Source organism: Ovis aries, chromosome 15 (assembly GCF_016772045.2).
Source record: "Ovis aries strain OAR_USU_Benz2616 breed Rambouillet chromosome 15, ARS-UI_Ramb_v3.0, whole genome shotgun sequence".
In the NCBI taxonomy this organism is placed as follows: Eukaryota; Metazoa; Chordata; class Mammalia; order Artiodactyla; family Bovidae; genus Ovis; species Ovis aries.
This window is the reverse complement of record NC_056068.1, coordinates 38999718-39022884: the sequence shown is the minus strand read 5'-3', so window position 1 is coordinate 39022884 and position 23167 is coordinate 38999718. Positions and strand designations below refer to the sequence as shown.

Sequence of the window (23167 nt, the reverse complement as noted above, 5' to 3'; positions counted from 1 at the left end):
AACAGAAGTACAATATTATAAGGCTCTCATATGACACAAGAATTATTTAATATAATGAAGGTAAATAGTGATAAACTAAAGATGCATATTAAAAGCTTTAAAGCAACCACTGAAGCACAGAGTCAAAGAATTATAGTCACTAAGCCAATAAAGGGGATAAAATGAAATCATAAAAAAAGACACAATCCAAAAGAGGGCAAAAGGTGAGGGGAGGATAGGGAAACAGGAACAAATGGGACAAACAGAAAATAAACAGCAAGATGACAGACTTAACCATATCTACAATCACATTAAATGTACATGGTCTAAACCATAAATGGTAGAGATTATCACACTGGATATAAAAACCAGACCCAACAAACAGTATGCCCCATCTACAAGAAGCACACTTTAAATTTAAAGGTAGAAAGAGGTTCAATATAAAAGGATAAGGAAAGACAAATTATGCTAATCCTAGTTAAAAGAAAACAAGAATGGTATATTAATATCAGACCAAGTAGACCGCAATACAAAGAATATTACCAAGGCAGTTTATAAGAATAAAGGGGTAAATTCACTGGGGTCTCCTGCACTGCAGGCAGATTCTTTACCAGCTGAGATTCTTTACCACCAGAGAAACCCTTAAGAGCACTTAACAGTCCCCAAAGTTCTTCTGCCTTGTAACAGAGCTTCAAAACACATGAAGCAAAAAAAGGAATAAAATTACAAGGAGAACTCCACAATTATTGTAATGGATTTCAACATCCCTCTTAAAATATTTAACAGAACAAGCAGACAGAAAATCAGTAAAGATGAGTAAGATTTGAACAGCACTATCAACTGGCTTAACCTAACTGACATTTATAGAACATTTTATCCAACAAGAGCAGAAAACTCATTCTTTTGATATGCACATAGAACATTTACCAAGACAGACCATATTCTGGGCAATAAAACAAGTCTTAATACATTTCAAAAAAATTCATACAAAATATGTTCTCTGATTACAAGTGAATTAAAATTCAGTAACAGAAAGATACCTGGAAAATTCCCAAACATTTGCAATTAGATAACATCTTTGTAAAGAACCCATGGAGCAAAAAAGAAATTAGAAAGGAAAAGAGAAAATTTTGAAGGGAAAAAGCCCAATGAATCAGAATTTGTGGAATGGCATGATATTATAGCACTAGTTAAGAAGCAAATTATATCTTTAAATGCCTATGATAGAAAAGAAGAAAGGTCTAAGAAAAATTACCTCAGTTTCTACCTTAAGGAACTAGACAGGGATTTCCCTCGTGGTCCAGTGGTTGAGAATTCACCTTGTAGTGCAGGGGACACAGGTTTGATGCCTGGTCAGGGAACTAAGATCCCACATGCTGTGGAGCAACTAGGCCCTAAAGCCACAATTAGAAAGGCAACACGCAGCAACTACTGAGCCTGCAAGCCACAGCTAAGACCCAGACCCAAAGCAGTTGAATAAAAAAATTTTTTTAAGAAACTAGACAAAGAACAAAATAAACCTAAAGAAAGTAGAAAAAATTATTAAAGAATAGAGTGAAAATCAAAATAATAGAAAATAGAAAAAGAATTGGGAAAAAAAAAATCACTGAAAACAAAGGCTAGTTCTTTGGAAAGGTCAATAAAATTGACAAAATAACTAGCTAAACTGGGCTTCCCTGGTGGCTCAGAGGGTAAAGAATCTGTCTGCAATGCAGGAAACCTGGGTTTGATCCCTGAGTAAGGAAGATTCCCTGGAGAAGGGAATGGCTACCTACTCCAGTACTCTTGCCTGGAGAATTCCATGGACACAGAAGCTGGTGGGCTACAGTTCATAGGGTTGCACTCCAGAAGAAATAGATGGAATGAACAATTCAATGTCTATTAAAGAATTTGAATTTGTAGTTAAGAACTTTCCTTCTAAGAAAACTTCAGGCTGAAATGGCTTCACTGATAATTCTACCAAGCATTTAACATAGAAATAATAGCAATCTTACACAAAATCCTCTAGAAACCAAAGAAAAGATAATATTTCTTAACTCATTTTATGAGGCCAGCATTACCCAGATACCAAAACCAGAGAAGGATATTACAAGAAAACTATAAACCTACAATCTTCAGAACATAGATTCAAATATGTTCAACAAAATTTTAGTAATTTGAATACAACAATATACAAAACTGTCAAAACATCATGATCTATAGATTTTTGTATCAAAAATGCAAGATTGGTTAAATATTCAAACATCAATCAATATAATTCACCATATTAACACATTAATGAAAAACCTGTATCTCAATATGCAAAGAAAATACATTTAACAAAATCCAAAATCCAGTTCTGATTTTAAAAAAACAAATAACAACAAAAACCCTCAATAAAATAGGAATACAATGGAATTTCATCAGCTGGATAAAACCTACAACCAGCATTATACTTAGTGGTCAAAGACCAAATGCTCTCCACCTAAGACCAGGAACAAGACAAGGATGTCCACTTGTACCATTTCTCTTCTCCCGCATACTGAAGAGTCTAGCCAGAGCAATATGGCAAGAAAAAGATATAGAAGGCATCCAGATTATAAAAAGAAGCAAAACTGTCCTGATCTACAGAGAAGATAATCATCTTTTATAGACTCTAGTACAAAAAAGTTACTAGAACTAAAGAGTGAGTTTACTATGGTCATAGAAGATCAATATTCAAAAGTAAACAATATTCCTATATACTAGCAACAACAAACAATCAGAAATCTAAATTTTAAAAACAACATCATTTAAAAAAGCAAAACCTGAAATGACCTAAATGTTTATGAACAGGCGACTGGATAAATAATTTGTGGTATACCATACAACGGAATGCTACTCAACAACAGTAAGTATGAACTACTGATGCAAGTTATAACATGGATCACATACAAAATTATTAAGCTCAGTGAAAGAAGAGAAATACCCTTCCTTCCCCAAATACGGTACATTTGTATCAGATTCTAGGCAATACAAACTAATGTCTTGTGTCAGAAAACAGATTGGTGGTTTGTCCAGGCATGGAGTATGGAAGTTCAAAGAAGGAGGAAAAGCTTACAAAGTTTCCTTACCCCAAGGAAACTTGCATGTGATCGATTTGTTCACTACCCTGATTGTGATGAGGTTTCCTAAGTGCATACATACATCAAAACTTACCAAACTATACAGCAAAACTGGCCTCTTGGCCAAACATAGCCCAATTAAGACTACTCTTCCAGGAAGCTGATACTTAATCATTTCAATTACACACAAGTAAAACAAGCCATGCCTTTCTTCTCCTATTAAATTATAAATTATCTTTCACAGAACTACATAGATTCTTGCATCCGCCTCTTAAAATGGTTCATGTTCTCATGAAACTAGAAGTTTTTATACCATCAGACTACCATCTCCAACTACCATCTCCAACTGACTACCACTTGAAAATCTCACAGATCAAATTTACTATCCAATAATGTTAATACAGAACTCAAATAAGAATCCTTAATCATGAATCCTCTAAGATCACAATTTTTATTAACTAAGAAATAATGCTTCCAGCCAAGAGCCCAGGCGCCACAAGAGAAGTTACGGCAATGAGAAGACCATGTGCAACTAGACAGTAACCCTCCTCACCACAACTAGAGATAGCCTACGTGCAGCAACGAAGACCCAGTGTATCCTTAAAAATAAATAAACTTTTTTTAAAAAAGAATACTTCCAGCACCTGTAGATATGTAAACAAACCCATCTTAAATACAAACCCTAATTTTTTTTTTGCAAAAAAAGTTTCACTTTTAAAATTTACAACTTTATGAGCTTCTGACTTCATCTTATACCAACTTTCATTTAACATCAAAATCAACAGGCAGTAAGTCTCTCCAAAAGTTTTTTTTTTCTCCAAAAGTTTTTAAATCTTACTAAAATAGTCACCCTCAGAAGCAAGTCTCTATTTCTATCAAACTTTGGAATATTAATTTCATATGAATTTACACATGTGACTTTGCCACCTAATTTGTTAAAAAATTCTATATATATATATATATATACAACTTCCAATGATAGACAAGTTCCTAACAAAGAGAAATTTTAGAGTCTCTATCATTTTGTACAGTGAAATGATCGATTCCTACAGGGGTTGGGGGTAATAAAACTAAAGTAATATATAGAGAGAAATTTTTAAATTCAAAAATATTTCAAAGTTTATAACAAAACCCATGCCACTCTCAGAAGGGATAATGTGTGGCACATAGATACAATGGAATACTAGTCAAAAATTTAAAAGATAAATGAACTACTGACACGTTCAACAACGTGGTAGATATCTCAAACGCATTATGCTCAATGAAAAAACCCAAACCCCAGAGTTTACATACTATCTGATTTCATTTACATATTATTCTCAAAACAGCAAAATTACAGTGATGGAAAACAAATCAGAGGTTGCCAGAAGTTAGGGACGGGGAAAGGGTAACACTCTAAAGGGGCAGCATGAAAGTTTCTTCATGGTGATACAAAGTTCTGCATCCTGATTGTAGTGGTAGTTACACAAATCTGTATGTGATAAAAACATCAAGGAATAAATACCAGAAAAAGAGTACATATAAAAACTGATGTCTATAGTCAGTTACAGAATTGTATCACTGTCATTTTCCCAGTTTGATACACTTAAGTGAGATGTTATCATAGAAGGAAGCTGGATGAAGAGTACCCAGGAACTCACAGTACAATTTTTTTTAACTTCTTATAAAAATTTTAACAATAAGTTTAATAAACATAAACAAAAAGGCAAAAGACAATGTAGACACAGAAAACAAAAACCCTATAATCAATAAATTCAGTTCAGTTCAGTTGCTCAGTCATGTCCGACTCCTTGCAACCCCATGAATTGCAGCACGCCAGGCCTCCCTGTTCGTCACCAGCTCCCGAAGTTCACTCAAACTCATGCCGATCGAGTCGGTGATGCCATCCAGCCATCTCATCCTCTGTCGTCCCCTTCTCCTTCTGCCCCCAATCCCTCCCAGCATCACAGTCTTTTCCAATGAGTCAACCCTTCGCATGAGGTGGCCAAAGTACTGGAGTTTCAGCTTTAGCATCATTCCTCCCAAAGAACACCTAGGACTGATCTCCTTTCGAATGCACTGGTTGGATCTTGCAGTCCAAGGGACTCTCTCAAGAGACTTCTCCAACACCACAGTTCAAAAGCATCAATTCTTCTGCGCTCAGCCTTCTTCACAATCCAACTCTCACATCCATACATGACTACTGGAAAAACCATAGCCTTGACTAGACAGACCTTTGTTGGCACAGTAAGGTCTCTGCTTTTGAATATGCTATCTAGGTTGGTCATAACTTTCCTTCCAAGGAGTAAGCGTCTTTTAATTTCATGGCTGCAGTCACCATCTGCAGTGATTTTGGAGCCCAGAAAAATAAAGTCTGACACTGTTTCCCCATCTATTTGCCATGAAGTGATGGGACCAGATGCCATGATTTTCGTTTTCTGAATGTTGAGATTTAATCCAACTTTTTCACTCTCCTCTTTCACTTTCATCAAGAGGCTTTTTAGTTCCTCTTCAGTTTCTGCCATTAGGGTGGTGTCATCTGCATATCTGAGGTTATTGATATTTCTCCTGGCAATCTTGATTCCAGCTTGTGTTTCTTCCAGTCCAGCGTTTCTCATGATGTACTCTGCATGTAAGTTAAATAAACAGGGTGACAATATACAGCCTTGACATACTCCTTTTCCTATTTGGAACCAGTCTGTTGTTCCATGTCCAGTTCTAACTGTTGCTTCCTGACCTGCATATAGGTTTCTCAAGAGGCAGGTCAGGTGGCCTGTATTCCCATCTCTTTCAGAATTTTCCACAGTTTACTGTGATCCACACAGTCAAAGGCTTTGGCATAGCCAATAAAGCAGAAATAGATGTTTTTCTGGAACTCTCTTGTTTTTTCAATGATCTAGCAGATGTTGGCAATTTGATCTCTGGTTCCTCTGCCTTTTCTAAAACCAGCTTGAACATCTGGAAGTTCATGGTTCACGTATTGCTGAAGCCTGGCCTGGAGAATTTTGAGCATTACTTTACTAGCATGTGAGACGAGTGCAATTGTGTGGTAGTTTGAGCAGTCTTTGGCATTGCCTTTCTTTGGGATTGGAATGAAAACTGACCTTTTCTAGTCCTGTGGCCACAGCTGAGTTTTCCAAATTTGCTGGCATATTGAGTGCACCACTTTCACAGCATCATCTTTCAGGATTTGAAATAGCTCAACTGGAATTCCATCACCTCCACTAGCTTTGTTTATAGTGATGCTTTGTAAGGCCCACTTAACTTAATGCCATTACCAAGTTCAGTTCAGTTTAGTCGCTCAGTTGTGTCCGACTCTTTGCGACCCCATGAATTGCAGCACGCCACGCCTCCCTGTCCATCACCAACTCCTGCCAGTTCACTCAAACTCACGTCCATCGAGTCAGTGATGCCATCCAGCCATCTCATCCTCTGTCGTCCCCTTCTCCTCCTGCCCCCAATCCCTCCCAGCATCACAGTCTTTTCCAATGAGTCAACTCTTCGCATGAGGTGGCCAAAGTACTGGAGTTTCAGCTTTAGCATCATTGCTTCCAAAGAAATCCCAGGACTGATCTCCTTCAGAATGGACTGGTTGGATCTCCTTGCAGTCCAAGGAACCCTCAAGAGTCTTCTCCAACACCACAGTTCAAAAGCATCAATTCTTCGGCGCTCAGCCTTCTTCACAGTCCAGCTCTCACATCCATACATGACCACAGGAAAAACCATAGCCTTGACTAGACAGACCTTAGTCAGCAAAGTAATATCTCTGCTTTTGAATATGCTATCTAGGTTGGTCATAACTTTCCTTCCAAGGAGTAAGCGTCTTTTATTTTCATGGCTGCAGTCACCACCTGCAGTGATTTTGGAGCCCAGAAAAATAAAGTCTGACACTGTTTCCACTGTTTCCCCATCTATTTGCCATGAAGTGATGGGACCAGATGCCATGATCTTCGTTTTCTGAATGTTGAGCTTTAAGCCAACTTTTTCACTCTCCTCTTTCACGTTCATCAAGAGGCTTTTTAGTTCCTCTTCACTTTCTGCCATTAGGGTGGTGTCATCTGCATATCTGAGGTTATTGATATTTCTCCTGGCAATCTTGATTCCAGCTTGTGTTTCTTCCAGTCCAGCGTTTCTCATGATGTACTCTGCATGTAAGTTAAATAAGCAGGGTGACAATATACAGCCTTGACATACTCCTTTTCCTATTTGGAACCAATCTGTTGTTCCATGTCCAGTTCTAACTGTTGCTTCCTGACCTGCATACAGATTTCTCATGAGGCAGGTCAAGTGGTCTGATATTCCCATCTCTTTCAGAATTTTCCACAGTTTACTGTGATCCACACAGTCAAAGGCTTTGGCATAGCCAATAAAGCAGAAATAGATGTTTTTCTGGAACTCTCTTGCTTTTTCCATGATCCAGCAGATGTTGGCAATTTGATCTCTGGTTCCTCTGCCTTTTCTAAAACCAGCTTGAACATCTGGATGTTCATGGTTCACATATTGCTGAAGCCTGGCCTGGAGAATTTTGAGCATTACTTTACTAGCATGTGAGATGAGTGCAATTGTGCATTAGTTTGAGCAGTCTTTGGCATTGCCTTTCTTTGGGATTGGAATGAAAACTGACCTTTTCTAGTCCTGTGGCTCCTGCTGAGTTTTCCAAATTTGCTGGCATATTGAGTGCAGCACTTTCACAGCATCATCTTTCAGGATTTGAAACAGCTATTAACAAATGTATCCATAAAACAAGGACAGGAATTTTTTAATTAAGAGAATGAAAAAGAGTTCTTAGCCATTTTTAAAAGTTAGAAGACGGCTGAAAGAAAAAACTGGTGATAAAGGAAATAAAAAATGAAAGTGAAAGGGTGAGAATAGAGGAAAGTGAAAGAGAAAATGTGAAGTCGCTCAGTCGTGTCCCACTCTTTGCGACCCCGTGGACTGTAGCCCGCCAGGCTCCTCTGTCCATGGGATTCTCCAGGCAAGAATACTTTAGTGGGTTGCCATTTCCTTCTCCAGGGGATCATCCCAACCCAAGTCTCCTGCATTGCAGGCAGATGCTTTATCCTCTGAGCCACTAGGGAAGCCCTGAATAGAGGAAGACACTCGATATTCAAATAATATATGTTCCACACAGAACAGAGAAAAGAGGGGGTTATCAAAGAAATAATACACGAAAAATTTCCAAAAATAAATATTACCAGCACTGCTGCTAGAAAATATTGTAACAAATACACAAAACTAAAATATCTACAAAGTGAGTGGTACTCACTTATGTATAAAAGTGAAAGTGAAGTCGCTCAGTCGTGTCCGACTCTTTGCGACCCCGTGGACTGTAGCCCACCAGGCTCCTCTGTCCATGGGGTTCTCCAGGCAAGAATACTGGCGTGGGTTGCCATTTCCTTCTCCAGAGGATCTTCCCAACCCAGGAATCGAACCCATGTCTCCTGCCTTGCAGGCAGACGCTTTAACCTCTGAGCCACCAGGGAAGCCCCACTTATGTATGGTCCCCTTATATATGTATGGTCCCCTTATATAGTATACAGATGGGAAATACAACCTTATATGATATTACTTTCCTGTTTTGAGGAATTATCTTTAAATATTTCCAGCAACATCATATCCTGGTGCATCTTATTAATGTCTGCTGAATTTAGCTGAAATTTCAGGATATATGACATCTAAGCATTTCCCATATCAACAGTTTTTTCCTTGTCAAATATTTCCATGTATATGTTTTTGTGTCTGTAGAGATATAGATATGAAGCTTTACAGTTTATGAGGTATTTTAAACATTTAATCTTTTAAAAATGCATCATTTTTCTTAAAAACAAGGTAAGCATCTTTGTAAATTTCATATTAGATGTTTCCATCCATTTTTTCATTAGTCTGTCCATATTAAAGAAGCAATATTATTTTGAGGGAAGAAAAGGTATTTCTATTACTATATTCTATATTGTTTTAGATTTAACTAAACCATTTAAATGAACTTATATTAATATATTTTAAGCAATCAATTTGCATATGATTTTTACAAGCATTTTTAATGTTAGGTGAAGAGTTTGCAAAGCCAAATTCAACCCATTATCTTATTTTATAAATAAAGTTTTATTAGAACACAACCATGCCCATTAATTTACATATTGCTTATGGTTGCTCTCATTCTATAATGGCACAACTGAGTGATTTTGACAGACTCTGTAGCCCACATGACCAAAAACATTCACTATCCAGCCTTTTACAGAAAACTCTGCTGATCCTCACGTTAAGTGTCAGCAACTGTGATGACATAAGAAATGCAATTAAACTTTTAAACCTATTTTCAACAGGTTTAATGCAAATTTCTCTCCCTTCTTTTCCCTTTTTTTTCAGTTTGCCTTTTCTATAAGCTTTTTGTTCTTCTTAATTTATGGTCAGTTTCCCAACAAAAACTAATCACTGAAAAGGCAGTTCTCAACTGAAGAAGGGGCTATGCTCTAAAAGGCCATCTGTTAGTATGTTGTTTGATACATACTGTCCATAAATATTTTAAACCATACTTAAGTCCCAGATTTTCCCCTCCTCCCCTGCCACCAAAAGACAAGAAATATAGCTCAAGAAAAGTTTTAATACTAGTTTTTCTCTTCTTAAAATCTCACTGTCAGACACGTCAGCAACTCTAGTGAGACAGAAGCAGTAGCAATAGCAAGGGAGCCTTATATACTGTTGTATGACTACTCTAAGAGTATCTTTTCTTTGAAGTGAAATGAAGACCTAGATCCTAAGAACTCTGACAGAAAAGGAACTCTTTTTTTTTATATGAAAAGATATTTATTGATATTTCAGGCCAATTTTATAGCCTGAAAAGTTCCAGATACTCATTCCCCACCCCCCACCCCAAGCTTTTTCGAGATTCTATAGATTCCTGTCTAGAAGGATTAACACTTTTTTAAAGCACTGTCACTGGAAAAGGAACTCTTACTGGTCAAAAACATTTAACACTTTACTATCAAGGTAACTGTCAGCTTTCCTAACTGACAAAAATTATTTTCATGCAGTGACAGAGGTTTCTTTTGACTTTAAAATAAAGGTTTCTTTTGACAGAGGTTTCTCAGATTTTGAACTTTTTTAATAAAGGAAGATGTTGCTAGGAAAGAACCTCTCCAAAATGATGAGTCTCTGAAAAGAAGTTATCTAATTGTTACATTGCTAATTTTTTTACTTCTAAAAAATAATCATGGTTTTAATTCATCAATAAAGCATTAGGTACTTGCAACATACAATAATTATACTCCATAATAACTAAAATTATTCTTACTCCCTCCTCTAACAATGCTTTTAAGTTTTATCATGCAGTCATTCTACCAAATGTTCACTGAATATCTATTATATACTACTTATTATTCTAGCCATGGTGGACATAAATCAGAAAGTCTCTGCCCTTAAAATTTATACATTCAAGTGTACAAAAACACAGAACATATATAATAAATATATTAAATATCATATGCTGGTAAGTGCTATGAGGAAAAATAAAGCAGAGTTAAGAGGACAGAGTCATCATTTTCAGGTGAAAGGTTCTATTTCACACAGTGGTCAAAGCAGCACTCTCAGAGGAGAAGATGTCTGAGCAAAGACAAAGTAAAACATAAAACTATGAGACTGAGGGAAGGGTAGATAAAAAAGATCTTGTGCCAAAAGCAATCCTTGGCTTTTTAAAGGCATTCAGGAAGGCTAGGACAGCTGGAGCACAGAGAGCAAGAAGGACAGTATTAAAAGATGAGCTCAGAGGTAAGACTAGGACCAGATTATGAAAGACCTTCAAAGAATGTTCAAAGCTTTTCTGTTTTTGATCTGAGTGAAATAGGTACCAATAAAATTTGAATTACATGATCTAACTTATGTTAGATGAAGCAGACAATGAAAGAAAGAAGGTAACAGTAGGATCAGTGACCATTTTGGAGGCTACTACAAATAATCCAGGCGACAGCCAAAGTGACTTGGATCAAGGCTGTAGCAGTGAACATGGCAAACACTGGACTAGACTACATATTCTGAAGAACGAGACTTTGGAATTTGATAGATTAAAAGTAAGAGGTGAGACAGAGGAATCAAGGATGACTCTGATTTTGGCCTGAAAAACTGAAACATTTCAGATTCTGACTTATTTTCCCACATTAGAATAACAGTGGGAGGATTAGGTTTGAAAAGTATAAAATGCTTTTTACACACATTAACACTGAAATGCTTATTAGACATCCAAGTGGAGATATCAAATATGGAGTTAGATATACAAGTCTAAAGTATAGGGAAAAGTCCAGGTTAGAGATAAAAATTGGGGAATTAAAAACCATTATATACTTTGTATTCTCAAGCCCTACCATAGAAAATTATAAAATATTTCTGAAAAATTGATAATCACTATAATCACACAACCAAACAGGAAAAGGAGTACGTCAAGGTTGTATACTGTCACCCTGCTTATTTAACTTATATGCAGAGTACATCATGAGAAACGCTGGACTGGAAGAAACACAAGCTGGAATCAAGATTGCTGGGAGAAATATCAATAATCTCAGATATGCAGATGACACCACCCTTATGGCAGAAAGTGAAGAGGAGCTATAAAGCCTCTTGATGAACGTGAAAGAGGAGAGTGAAAAAGTTGGCTTAAAGCTCAACATTCAGAAAACGAAGATCATGGCATCTGGTCCCATCACTTCATGGCAAATAGATGGGGAAATAGTGGAAACAGTGTCAGACTTTATTTTTCTGGGCTCCAAAATCACTGCAGATGGTGACTGCAGCCATGACATTAAAAGACACTTACTCCTTGGAAGAAAAGTTATGACCAACCTAGATAGCATATTCAAAAGCAGAGATATTACTTTGCTGACTAAGGTCTGTCTAGTCAAGGCTATGGTTTTTCCTGTGGTCATGTATGGATGTGAGAGCTGGACTGTGAAGAAGGCTGAGCGCCGAAGAATTGATGCTTTTGAACTGTGGTGTTGGAGAAGACTCTTGAGAGTCCCTTGGACTGCAAGGAGATCCAACCAGTCCATTCTGAAGGAGATCAGTCCTGGGATTTCTTTGGAAGCAATGATGCTAAAGCTGAAACTCCAGTACTTTGGCCACCTCATGCGAAGAGTTGACTCATTGGAAAAGACTCTGATGCTAGGAGGGATTGGGGGCAGGAGGAGAAGGGGACAACCCAGGATGAGATGGCTGGATGGCATCACTGACTCGATGGACATGAGTCTGAGTGAACTCCGGAAGATGGTGATGGACAGGAAGGCCTGGCGTGCTGCAATTCATGGGGTCGCAAAGAGTCGGACACGACTGAGCGACTGAACTGAACTGAACTGATGATCACAGATCACACACAATCATGATCACAGACTGGTCATGCAAAGAGGCTTGTGTAATTCTATGAAGCTATGAGCCAAGCCATGCAGGGCCACCTACGACGGACAGGTCAAAATGAAGGGTTCTGACAAAATACAGTCCACTGGAGGAGGGAAGAGCAAACCACTTCAGTATTCTTGCCGTGAGAACCTCATGAACAGTATGAAAAAGCAAAAGATATGACACCAGAAAATGAGCCCTCCCAGGTTGGAAGGTATCAATATGCTACTGGGGAAGAGCAGAGGGCAATTACTAACAGCTCCAGAAAGAATGAAGAGGCTGGGCCAAAGCGGAAATGACACTCAGCTGTGGATATGTCTGGTGGTGAAAGTCTGGCCTTGGAGTACAAAATGAAGTAGGGCAAAGGCTAATAAGAGTTTTGTCAAGAGAACACGCTGGTCATAGCAAACATTCTTTTCCAACAACACAAGAGATGACTCTACACATGGACATCACCAGATGATCAATACTGAAATCAGATTGATTATATTCTTTGCAGCCAAAGATGGAGAAACCCTATACAGTCAACAAAAACAAGACATGGAGCTGACTGGTTCAGATCATGAGTTCCTTATTGAAAAATTCAGGCTTAAATTGGAAAAAGTAGCAAAAACCACTAGGCTATTGAGGTATGACCTAAATCAAATCCCTATGATTATACAGTGGAGGTAAAGAAACAATAGATTCAAGGGATTAGATCTGGTAGACAGAGTGCCTGAAAACCTATGGAAGGAGGTTCCCAATATTGTACAGGAGGCAATGCCAAAACCATCCCAAAGAAAAAGAAATGCAACAAGGCAAAGTGGTTGTTTGAGGAGCCTTTACAAATAGCTGAGAAAAGAAGAGAAACAAAGCTCAAAGGAGAAAGGAAAAGATATACTCAACTGAATGCAGAATTCTAGAGAATAGCAAGGAGAGATAAGAAGACCTTCTTAAATGAACAATGCAAAGAAACAGAAGAAAACAATAGAAAGGAAAAGACTAGAGATCTCTTCAAGAAAACTGGAGATATCAAGGGAACATTTCATGCAAGAATGGGCACGATAAAGGACAGAAACAGCAAGGACCAAGCAGAAGAGATTAAGAAGAGATGGCAAGAATACACAGAAGAACTGTACAAAAAAAGGTCTTAATGACCCACATAACCATGATGGTATGGTCACTCACCTAGAGCCAGACATCCTGGAGTGTGAAGTCAAAGCTAGTTGAGGTGATGGAATTCCAACTAAGCTATTTAAAATCCTAAAATATGATGCTGTTAAAGTGCTGCATTCAATATGCCAGCAAATTTGGAAAACTCGGCAGTGGCCACAGAAATGGAAATGTCAGTTTTCATTCCAATCCCAAAGAAGGGTTATGCCAAAAAATGTTCAAACTATTATACAACTGTGCTCATTTCACATGCGAGTAAGGATATGCTCCAAATCCTTCAAGGTAGGCTTCAGTAGTATGTTAACCAAGAACTTCTAGATGTACAAGCTGAATTCAGAAAATGCACAGGTACCAGAGATCAAATTACCAACATTCGTTAAACTGTACAGAAAGCAAGGGAATCCCAGAAAAAAAAAGTCTGCTTTATTGACTATGCTAAAGCCTTTGACTGTTGTGGATCACAACAAATTGGAAAATTCTTCAAGAGATGGGAATACCAGACCACCTTTCCTATCTCCTGAGAAGCCTGTATGCAAGTCAAGAAGCAACAGTTAAAACTGGATATGGAACTGAACTGATTCAAAATTGGGAAAGGAGTATACAAGGCTGTATACTCCTTTATTGTCACCCAATTTATTTAACTTCTATGCAGAGCACATCATTTGAAATGCCAGGCTGGATGAAACACAAGCTGGAGTCAAGACTGCCAGGAGAAATATCAACAACCTCAGATATGCAGATGATACCACTCTAATGACTGAAAATGAAGAGGAACTGAAGAGCCTCTTGATGAGGGTAAAAGAGAAGAGTGAAAAGCTGGCTTGAAGCTCAACATTCAAAACAGTAACATCATGACATCTAGTCCCATCACTTCATGGCAAATAAAAGGGGACACAGGTCAGATCTCTGTGGAACTAAGATCCTGCATGTCTTTCAGTTTCAGAAAAGAGGAGGGGAAGAGTTCCTTTTTTAAGACCTAGGGAGCATCTTTTTCTACTAAAAAGTAAAACCAATAGAAAAAAATATATGAAGTACAAATACAATACTTAGTTTTAGAAATATTTATCATGACCATGAATATTTTAACAAAGCTTACTTTCACAAACCAAGATTCTAGAGAGAAATCAAAGCAATCCCACAATCACTCATTTTCAAATGGCCTTTTTTGGGGGGGATGGGGGCTGTACAGCATGTGAGATCTTAGTTCCTTGACCAGGGATCAAACTCGCACCCCCTGCACTAGAAACATAGAGTCTTAACCACTGAACCACCAGGGAAGTCCCCTAAATGGCCTTTTGAAAACACAAACTAACTTGTTCCATTAAATTCCCTCCTCCTATGCTTCATACTAACATTTTAAGAATTAAAATTTAAAATCTGAACTACACTGCAATTAGATTGATAAAATTAAAGATTAAACCAAGTGCTCAATGAAGTGCAAACCATTAACCATCTGGTTGAGAACCACTGTCTTTATTCTATATTCTAGGACCAAATAACAACAATGCTAACATTTGAGCCTTCAGAATATGTCAGGCACAACAGTGAGCACTTTACACGAGCACTTTACACATATTTTCATTTAATCCACAAAACCATCCTCTTTTCACAGTTGAGAAAATGATGGTTTAGAGGCTAAACAACTTACCTAAAATCATGTAGCTAAGCAAGTGGCAGGTCTGAGATGTGACCTAAGCAGCACAACTTTAGAGTTCATGCTTTTAACCTTAACCAAGTCTGACTCAAATGTGAGTCTAGTTTTTTTTCCAAATGACAATTCTTCACGTATTTGAAGACAACTTCACATATTGAAGACACAACTCTTACTGTGAGGTTCCTTAACATCTATCACAGTTGCCCCCAAGACCTCTGAAAATTCAGTTTCCTAAGCTGATAAGGCATCCAATGTACTCACATCCTTCCTTCTGAATTTACACAGAACTAAAGACAATACTTTGGTGTAATGAAGTGGCTCTAACCTTCTTTCCCATTCATTATGATGGTTTCTAAGGGGAGCGGTGGTAGGGGAAAAGATGGGATGATGGCAGCCATACTGTACTTTTGTTTTATATCAAGTTTATTGCCAACAACTACCCCTCTTTTCCAAATGTGATGCTATAAAGTCCTGCTAACAATATATATTTGCTTTTCAGTTCTTACTTATATTCTTCAGAAGTTCATTTTAATTTAGTTCAACAAATCAGATTTGGAAATCACTTTGGATTATTAGGTTTTTATTTACTATCCTTTCTTCACTGTTACCTATAAATTTAAGAACTTTCCTTCTCCATAAGCAGTAAGACAAAGCAATGAACACAGCTACCTTCTAAGATCAATAACCTCTGAACAGGGTCCTTCAAAATGAAAACTGTGTTGATTAACACAATCTACTAATGGTTAACTCATTTTTCTTCACCCAAGGGGAGATATATATAAAGACTTCACCAAAAACTAAGTTAGAACGAAGGTGAAGTACAAATATATATTGCTACTAAACTACCAACTGCATCAGAGAAAAATTAAAAGTTGTTCTGACAATTTATTTATAGCAAACCCATTCTGGATAATTTTTAACCTGTTTTTTCTTTCAAGTTAGTCATAAACTATCTTTTGTTTTTTGCTCTAAAATCTCCTATCTTTTTCAAAATCAGGCCTAGGATCTCCCATCTTTTAGTACTTCTTGTATACTCCTAAAACCTTTTAAAGACTACAAATAATATCAATAATTTTAAGATTTTACAGTCAGGTTCTTTTTTAACTATAAGATGTTCCAGAAGACAATTCATTTAGCCAGATACATTACTTATCTCTATATTAATGGTGGTTTCATTCTTTACTAGAAATGTGTTTGCTATTATTATTGATGATGGTGGTAGTCTGCTCTTCCTTTCTGCCAAAGAAGCTCCTAAATAAGAGTTGATGGATTTTTTTTTTCTTCTCTCATTCCCATTCACTAGTATTACACTTTCATTGATAACCTTTTGAAAGTGTAACATAAGAAACTCTTTTGGCTGGCCATAGCATTTTTTAAGTCTCAGTTCATCTGAGCTCATTTCCTTGATGTTTAAAAAATTTTTTCTATACGTTATTATGGCAATCTTATTCGCTCTGTTTTAAAAATAATGTGCATATCTTTAAAGAATTCATTGTATAATCACATTAAGGATCTTTTTCCTTCTGAACAGTATCAAAATTGTATTTTTACTGAACTCCTTAAGATATTCTTCTTTTTTAGAGAAATTTATGCTGTGAAATCAAACTGATCTTTTATCAAGAACCAGAAAAACTCAAATTCAATAATTACAAAACATATATACAGAAAACACTATGCAATTCTTAAGAATTATGCTATAGAAGACTACCCCGTGACACAGGAAATGTTCATGATTAAGCTTGCTTTTCATTAAAAAAAAGGGGGGGGGGGTTATATAACAGTACATGTAGTAATATCCCTAAATCATTTTTAAGTTTATACATATGAATTTACATTTTTATATATACACAGGAAAAAAAGGTTATATACAAAAATAAAGTTTTTCTTTTGATAACATTTGTATTTTATTCTATGTGCTTTTCTTTATCAAATTTATGTAATAAATCTGTATTCTCTTATAATAACACAGGCATTATCTTTTTAAAAATCAGCCAAACTAGATAAAAAAAAATTCTATAAAGTATGAGACCAAAAAGTCTAACATGAGACTTCTGCCTTTATAACTTTATACTTAAGCAAGCTTAGAAAAACATTTCTGGACACCAAACCAGAAAAAAAAAAAAAAAAAGGCCAAAACAAGATACCACCAGTTAGTCTAACTAAACAAACAAGTTGTAACGATTGTTCACACTTTCAGAAATTAAATGGGGAAAGTCACAAGAACTTCCTCACATTTCAAGTAAAAGAATGTTACAAACTACTTAATAACATTTAAAATAATTTTAAAATGTTGTATATCCCACCAAATCTCTACAAAATGAAGACTCAGTAGATAGGGATAATGAAGACAAAAGGAAAAATACCATTAATCAAATTATTCTAAATTGTGCCAAAATTTCCTAATAAAGTAAGCACTGTCACCTGTAAAGACTTAAAATCTTATAGGAAGAATAATTCTCTTTATTTAGGAATGTTTTTCTCATTGAAAATCAATTTGCAATAATCCTAAAACTTATCTGATTTACTCTTTCAATGGCAGTATCTAGATCATCTACTCAGCGTCCGTGTTCTAAAAGACTAGGGAAAAAAGTCATCTTCCCCAGTTAAAACTTTATCATTCAAATACATTCATTTCTATAAAACACATATAAAATGGATCATCTAATCCTTAATTCACCCAAAAGTAAAACTACATTCACCTTCTTTAGGAAATTATTTCAATTATTTCATTTATCTTGAATTTCATTTTCAAATATATAAAAAATATTTCAAAATTAGCTTTTCCTTAAATAAAATTTTGTATGACATTCATAAGAAACAAGATCAAACATAATGCATTCTCAAGTTACATGATTCTACTAAGACTTTAAATGAAATAGGAAACAAAGCCTCAAATCCATGAAAATAATAAAAACACATACTATTTTAAATAACGTGCCATTAAACTGACAATCAAGACATATGATCTTTAACATTCAAAAACATAAATGATCATAATGAAACAAAAGCCAAACATATCTCTCCACCTCTCTCATATTTATAAATCTATAAAATTATAACCCAGCATATTATCATGTAATAAATGAATACACACCTTACTTTAGTATATGCCAAGGCAGACACACAAAAACAAGAAAAAAATTTTGAAATCAGAGAATAAAGGGACTCTGCTTTTTCAAACAATGCAGCACTGAAAGCCAGGTCAGCATCCTTGGGCATTACTAGGAAACTTTAGCACATCTGATATTTCCATCATCTTCAGAATTCCTTTGAACAATGAAAAAATTTCCCAGTCCCCTACCTCACCTGTCTACAGACTTCCTTTAGCTTTCCTCCCTCTACTGTGTAATAATGCTATTGCAGTTATTTTGGCCTTAAATATTCAGAGATACAACCCCCGCTCTGTATTAATTCAGTTCATTTTCTCACAGACACTGACTCAGCCGTGGGTTGTGCAGCACTGACGTTTCTAACCAAACAGCATCGTGTGAGCTGTGATCATCCCATTTCTCCATCTCTGTGCAGTGATTGGATATTGTAATTGATAGACAGGATGAAGAAAACTCAGGAGATGAGGGTTAGTGATATGTAGATATGTTGCCAAATACCATCTGTAAAGCTAATTCTAGCTCTGCCAGCTTGCTAGGTTTTAAAAAACTAGGAGGCAGCTACCTTTCTTTTTTCCTTTCAATATTTTATTATGTACCTTTTCTGGGCAATAAAGCTTCTCTTTAAGACCAAAGAGAAAATATTATCTGTACTTTAAGGACTCACTAAAAGAACTACTCATTAAAGCAACCCAACTTTTCCATTTCTAAACTGCTGCTAGGACTAAGAGTGACTTAAAAAGGAAACTGGAAAGCTCAATCTTCATGCAGAAGAAAGGAGCATGCGTACTTCGATGTGGGAATGAACCCTTGCGGCAAAGTCTGATATTGAATGTATGATGCATTTATCTTTAGTAACCTGAGCAGACTGCAGATCTGAGTTTTAAATAGCTGTATTCGACCCAATTCAAATATGCAAGAGCTTTTAGCATGTTGTCACTCTAGGGCATTTTAACATTGGTTATACAGATAAGGTGCTCTTTTTCCTTTTTAAATAGCAAAAACTCCTCTAATTTATAATTTAAAGAAAGGTGTCATAATTCAGGTCAAATAAACTTCAAATGAAATGATCTTTAACTTCTCAGCAAGCTACCAAACTCCCCAATATAAGTAATAACTATACAACTACTAGTCAGAAAGAAAAGTTGAGTAATTTTTCAACTAACTTGTATGCAGTTGTAGAGGAACCATAGGGACCCTGAATTTCATCCATGTCCAGATCAGCTTCCCTGTCTTGTCTTTTATATCAGTGTTATACCTATGAAATCTACATTCAAAGAAACTTCACAAAAGAAAAGTATTATTAGGTATTATTAATTGTATTAGGTAAAAGAGAAATCATAATTCAATATTCACCAAACCCTCAAACCTCCAACATAGCATATGAATATAGTAATTACTATTGCTACTTCTATAATTCAAGAAATGTATTTTTATCCTTGCCAGTTAGGAAAAGTAGAGAAAAAAAAGTCAAAGGAAAAGGATTTCAGAAAGCAGGCTATTCCAATATGTAAAAAGATAACTTTTTAGAAAAACTGCAAAAACTGAATCAATAAATATGCTTATTTCTTTATTGCTAAAGTCTAAGTGTTTTTAGTTCCAAAATTCACATACTGATACAATATTTGTACGTGAGGTAATTAGCTCATGAGGGAAGAGCACTCATGAATGGGACTAATACCTTTACAAAAGAGATCCCAGAAAGATCCCCAGTCCCTTCTACACCATGTGAGAACACAGAAGAAGAAAAAAAAAGTCTGAAGCAGCAGGCAAGCCCTTACCAGACACCAAATGTGCCAGCGTTTTGATTTTGGACATCCTAGCCTCCAGAACTATGTGAAACAAATTTCTGCTGTTTATAATATAGTCACCCAGTTTATGGTATTCTGTTATAACAGCCCTAACAGACTGAGCCATTTAGTTTTTGTAGATTTAAATCCCCAATTCTGTTTGAGGTGTGTGAGCACTTACATTCCTATCTCCATGATCTAGAGATGACCATATGACATAGTTCTAGTCAATAATTTATAAGCAGACGCCTGCTAGATATTTTTGAGAAATTTAATTTCCTGATATAAAAGAAACCTCTTTCCCATTATCCCTGTCTCCATTCCTCCTTGTCTGGAGGGTGGACATGATGGCTGGAACTGTATAGTAAGCCATTTTGTGATCACGAGGAAACAACAAGAGAAAAATCAAAGATCTTTGACCTCAATATCCTTAAGGATACTAAGACACTAAGTCCATATCAGGTGATGCCTCCCTGTGGACTTCTGTGTACAAAAAAAATAACACCCTAACTTAAGCCAGTGTTTACTCTGGCTTTTACTCAAATATCCCTAAATAAAATACACAAGATTAAAAAAAAAAAGATGCAAAAATATGTAGAAGGACAGATGAAACAAAATTAGCCATGAAATGATAACTTGAAGCTGGCGAATGAGTACATAGGGGTTCATTATAACTGTTTTCTCTTACATGTATTTTAAATGCACCAAAATAAGTTACTGAAAATTTTTAAAAATAAAAAGAATAAGCAGCTTGTTTATAAATTCCAGCTTTGTAATCTACAAGTTTGATAGTCTTAGACAAGTTTATTAACCTCATTTTTTCCATCTGTTAATTGGAGACAGTAATACTATTCATAGAGTTCAACCTTCAGATTTAGTCAAGGTAATTTCCAGAAGGTCCTTGGCAGGAATGCCCTCTATCTATCCAATTATCCAAGGATTAGTTCAAGTCTCATTTTTACCTGCTCAGGCTGGCACTGATTTCTTCTCTGAACTCTTATTTTACTACAACTCATTACCACAATTTATTGCCCTCTTGTCCTCTAATTGTTCCATACCTGGATATTAAAGTCTTTCACGATGGTCCTGTGACAAACTGCTGAATCTTTCCAGAACTGATCACAGGTTCTCAACAATACTTGTACTATTAGTTTTTAATACTGCTCAATAAATTTACAATTAATTTAAAAAACTGCCACTTTAAAAAAGTCAAACTGAATTATTTTTTAAAGCATCCTAAGTTATATGTTCATAAGTACATAGTAACAAAAGCTCCCAAAAAGTAAACTGTTTTCCCATGGGCAGATTTTCCACGAATTAAGTTAAAATAAGGTCAAAGGACTTCCTCATCTTTCCATTAAAAAAAAAATCAATAAATTTGTATTCACGTAAGCAACCAATTTTATTGCAATCATATTTAAGAGCATCAGAAAGGTACTGATGTTATAGAAATCAGGAAGAGCTATATCTGTTACTGAAGTTAAATAACAGGAATTTTAAAACTACTGTTTTTAATAAATCTTTCCCACTGTTTGCGCATTTGCTTTTTATAAAGCAAACAATGGCTTATTTTTACCTTGTCACCACCTAATATACAATGCAGTTTTGTACATCAGAAAAATATTAAGAACTAGCAAGGATAAGTTGAAAATCAACTGAAAAAATGTATACAATATATCAGCTATAAATAAAGCCCCACACTTAATGAGATAAAACAAGTATCTCTTTACCTCAAAAACAAAATAAATATCCATGTAAAGAGGCTGCAGAAAGAAAACTAGAGCACCAACTGAAGGACACACACACGAAAAAAACAAACCAAAAAACACTCACACCACTGGTGTGAACTTTATAATTAAAACAACTCAACATCTTCAACATCTTCATTTTAGACCTCACCGCATTAAAAGCCCACAATAAAAAATACATCTTGTCAGGAGACTTGAATAGTACTCATCACTCATATTTTCTAGCCATGTATATGGTTTAAAAGTAGCTGAATCATTTCTTTAAAATTACAAAAAGGATTTCAATATCACCGCATGTTTTATTCTTTAAGAAAGGTGGTATTAGTTATCCTAATCAGGATAATTTTACATTCAAGTAAGTTAAATGTTCAATAATATCCCTCAAGTAAATATTCATAAAGCACAACTCTCTATGAAAACAATGTTTACATACCTGCATTATGTGAGGTTTATGAGCTGTTAACACCTTAAAATATCAGATCATAAAGTGTTCTAAATGAACTGTTTCTCATTAAGTCACACAGCACAAAAAGAAAGCTTTAAAAATAATATATAAAAGGGCTGAAACTTTTGAACTGAGTTTAATTTAATGCATCAAACTTTAAATAAACCAGGTGAGTCACAGCAGATAAACTGATTTTATCACTAGGATCAGGATGATAACCCAACATAAATACACACAGTTAAATATGTACAGAGGCAAAGACTGACAAAAGCCTATAAATTATTATACACAATATATTTAGAGCATAAAATAAATTTCTATTAGAGAGTTTTAAATACAAAGAATTACTCTGTCTTGCCAGAGTTCCCAATTAAATTAACTATAGCATTGATTCATGGGGTCAACTAAGGATATTTTAACATTATTTAGAAACAGAAACAAAAATTCATAAAAATACAAATGAGAACTAAATAAACACAAATAAGAAAATTAAAAGGAAGATGTTTCCCTAAAAGCTAAAGAGAAATGCAAATATTCATAGTATTTTGTAAATTGGCCCCCATCCTCTGACAGGCATTGCCACAACCAAACACAGCTTGGTTCTTCATAAAAATCAATTTTAGCAGAGTTCTGATATGTGAAATACATTTTTTCTACCTACCTTGAATGTTTATAAAGTTTACGAGGTCTACTATGCAATTTCCGATCCCAGCTCTCTGGATCGCTGGAGTTACTGTCATAGGGGTGAGGCCGTCCTGCCATCCCACTGCAAGCTTCCTCACACTACTGCTCTGAGAGCACACATGCAGCCCACACCTGCACAAGAGAGCAGGTGGGCCTTTAAATCTGTTC

General features: G+C 35.8%; 1 protein-coding gene across 14 annotated transcripts in view; it reads right to left on the bottom strand.

The window, feature by feature from the left end:
• Positions 1 to 23167, bottom strand: part of BTBD10 (BTB domain containing 10) — a 77536-nt gene that overhangs the window by 29547 nt on the left and 24822 nt on the right. For 7 of the 14 annotated variants that reach the window (XM_042233033.1, XM_042233035.1, XM_060399878.1 and 4 more), the window contains one exon: positions 22977 to 23131. The exons of 3 other annotated variants lie outside the window; for them this stretch is intronic. In XM_042233033.1, the coding sequence (XP_042088967.1) occupies positions 22977 to 23077 (101 nt within the window). In that variant the 5' untranslated portion in view covers positions 23078 to 23131. Of the gene's footprint in view, positions 1 to 18319; positions 23162 to 23167 lie in introns of those variants that run through there. 4 more of the 14 variants (XM_042233038.1, XM_042233032.1, XM_042233039.2 and 1 more) reach the window with 3 other exon arrangements.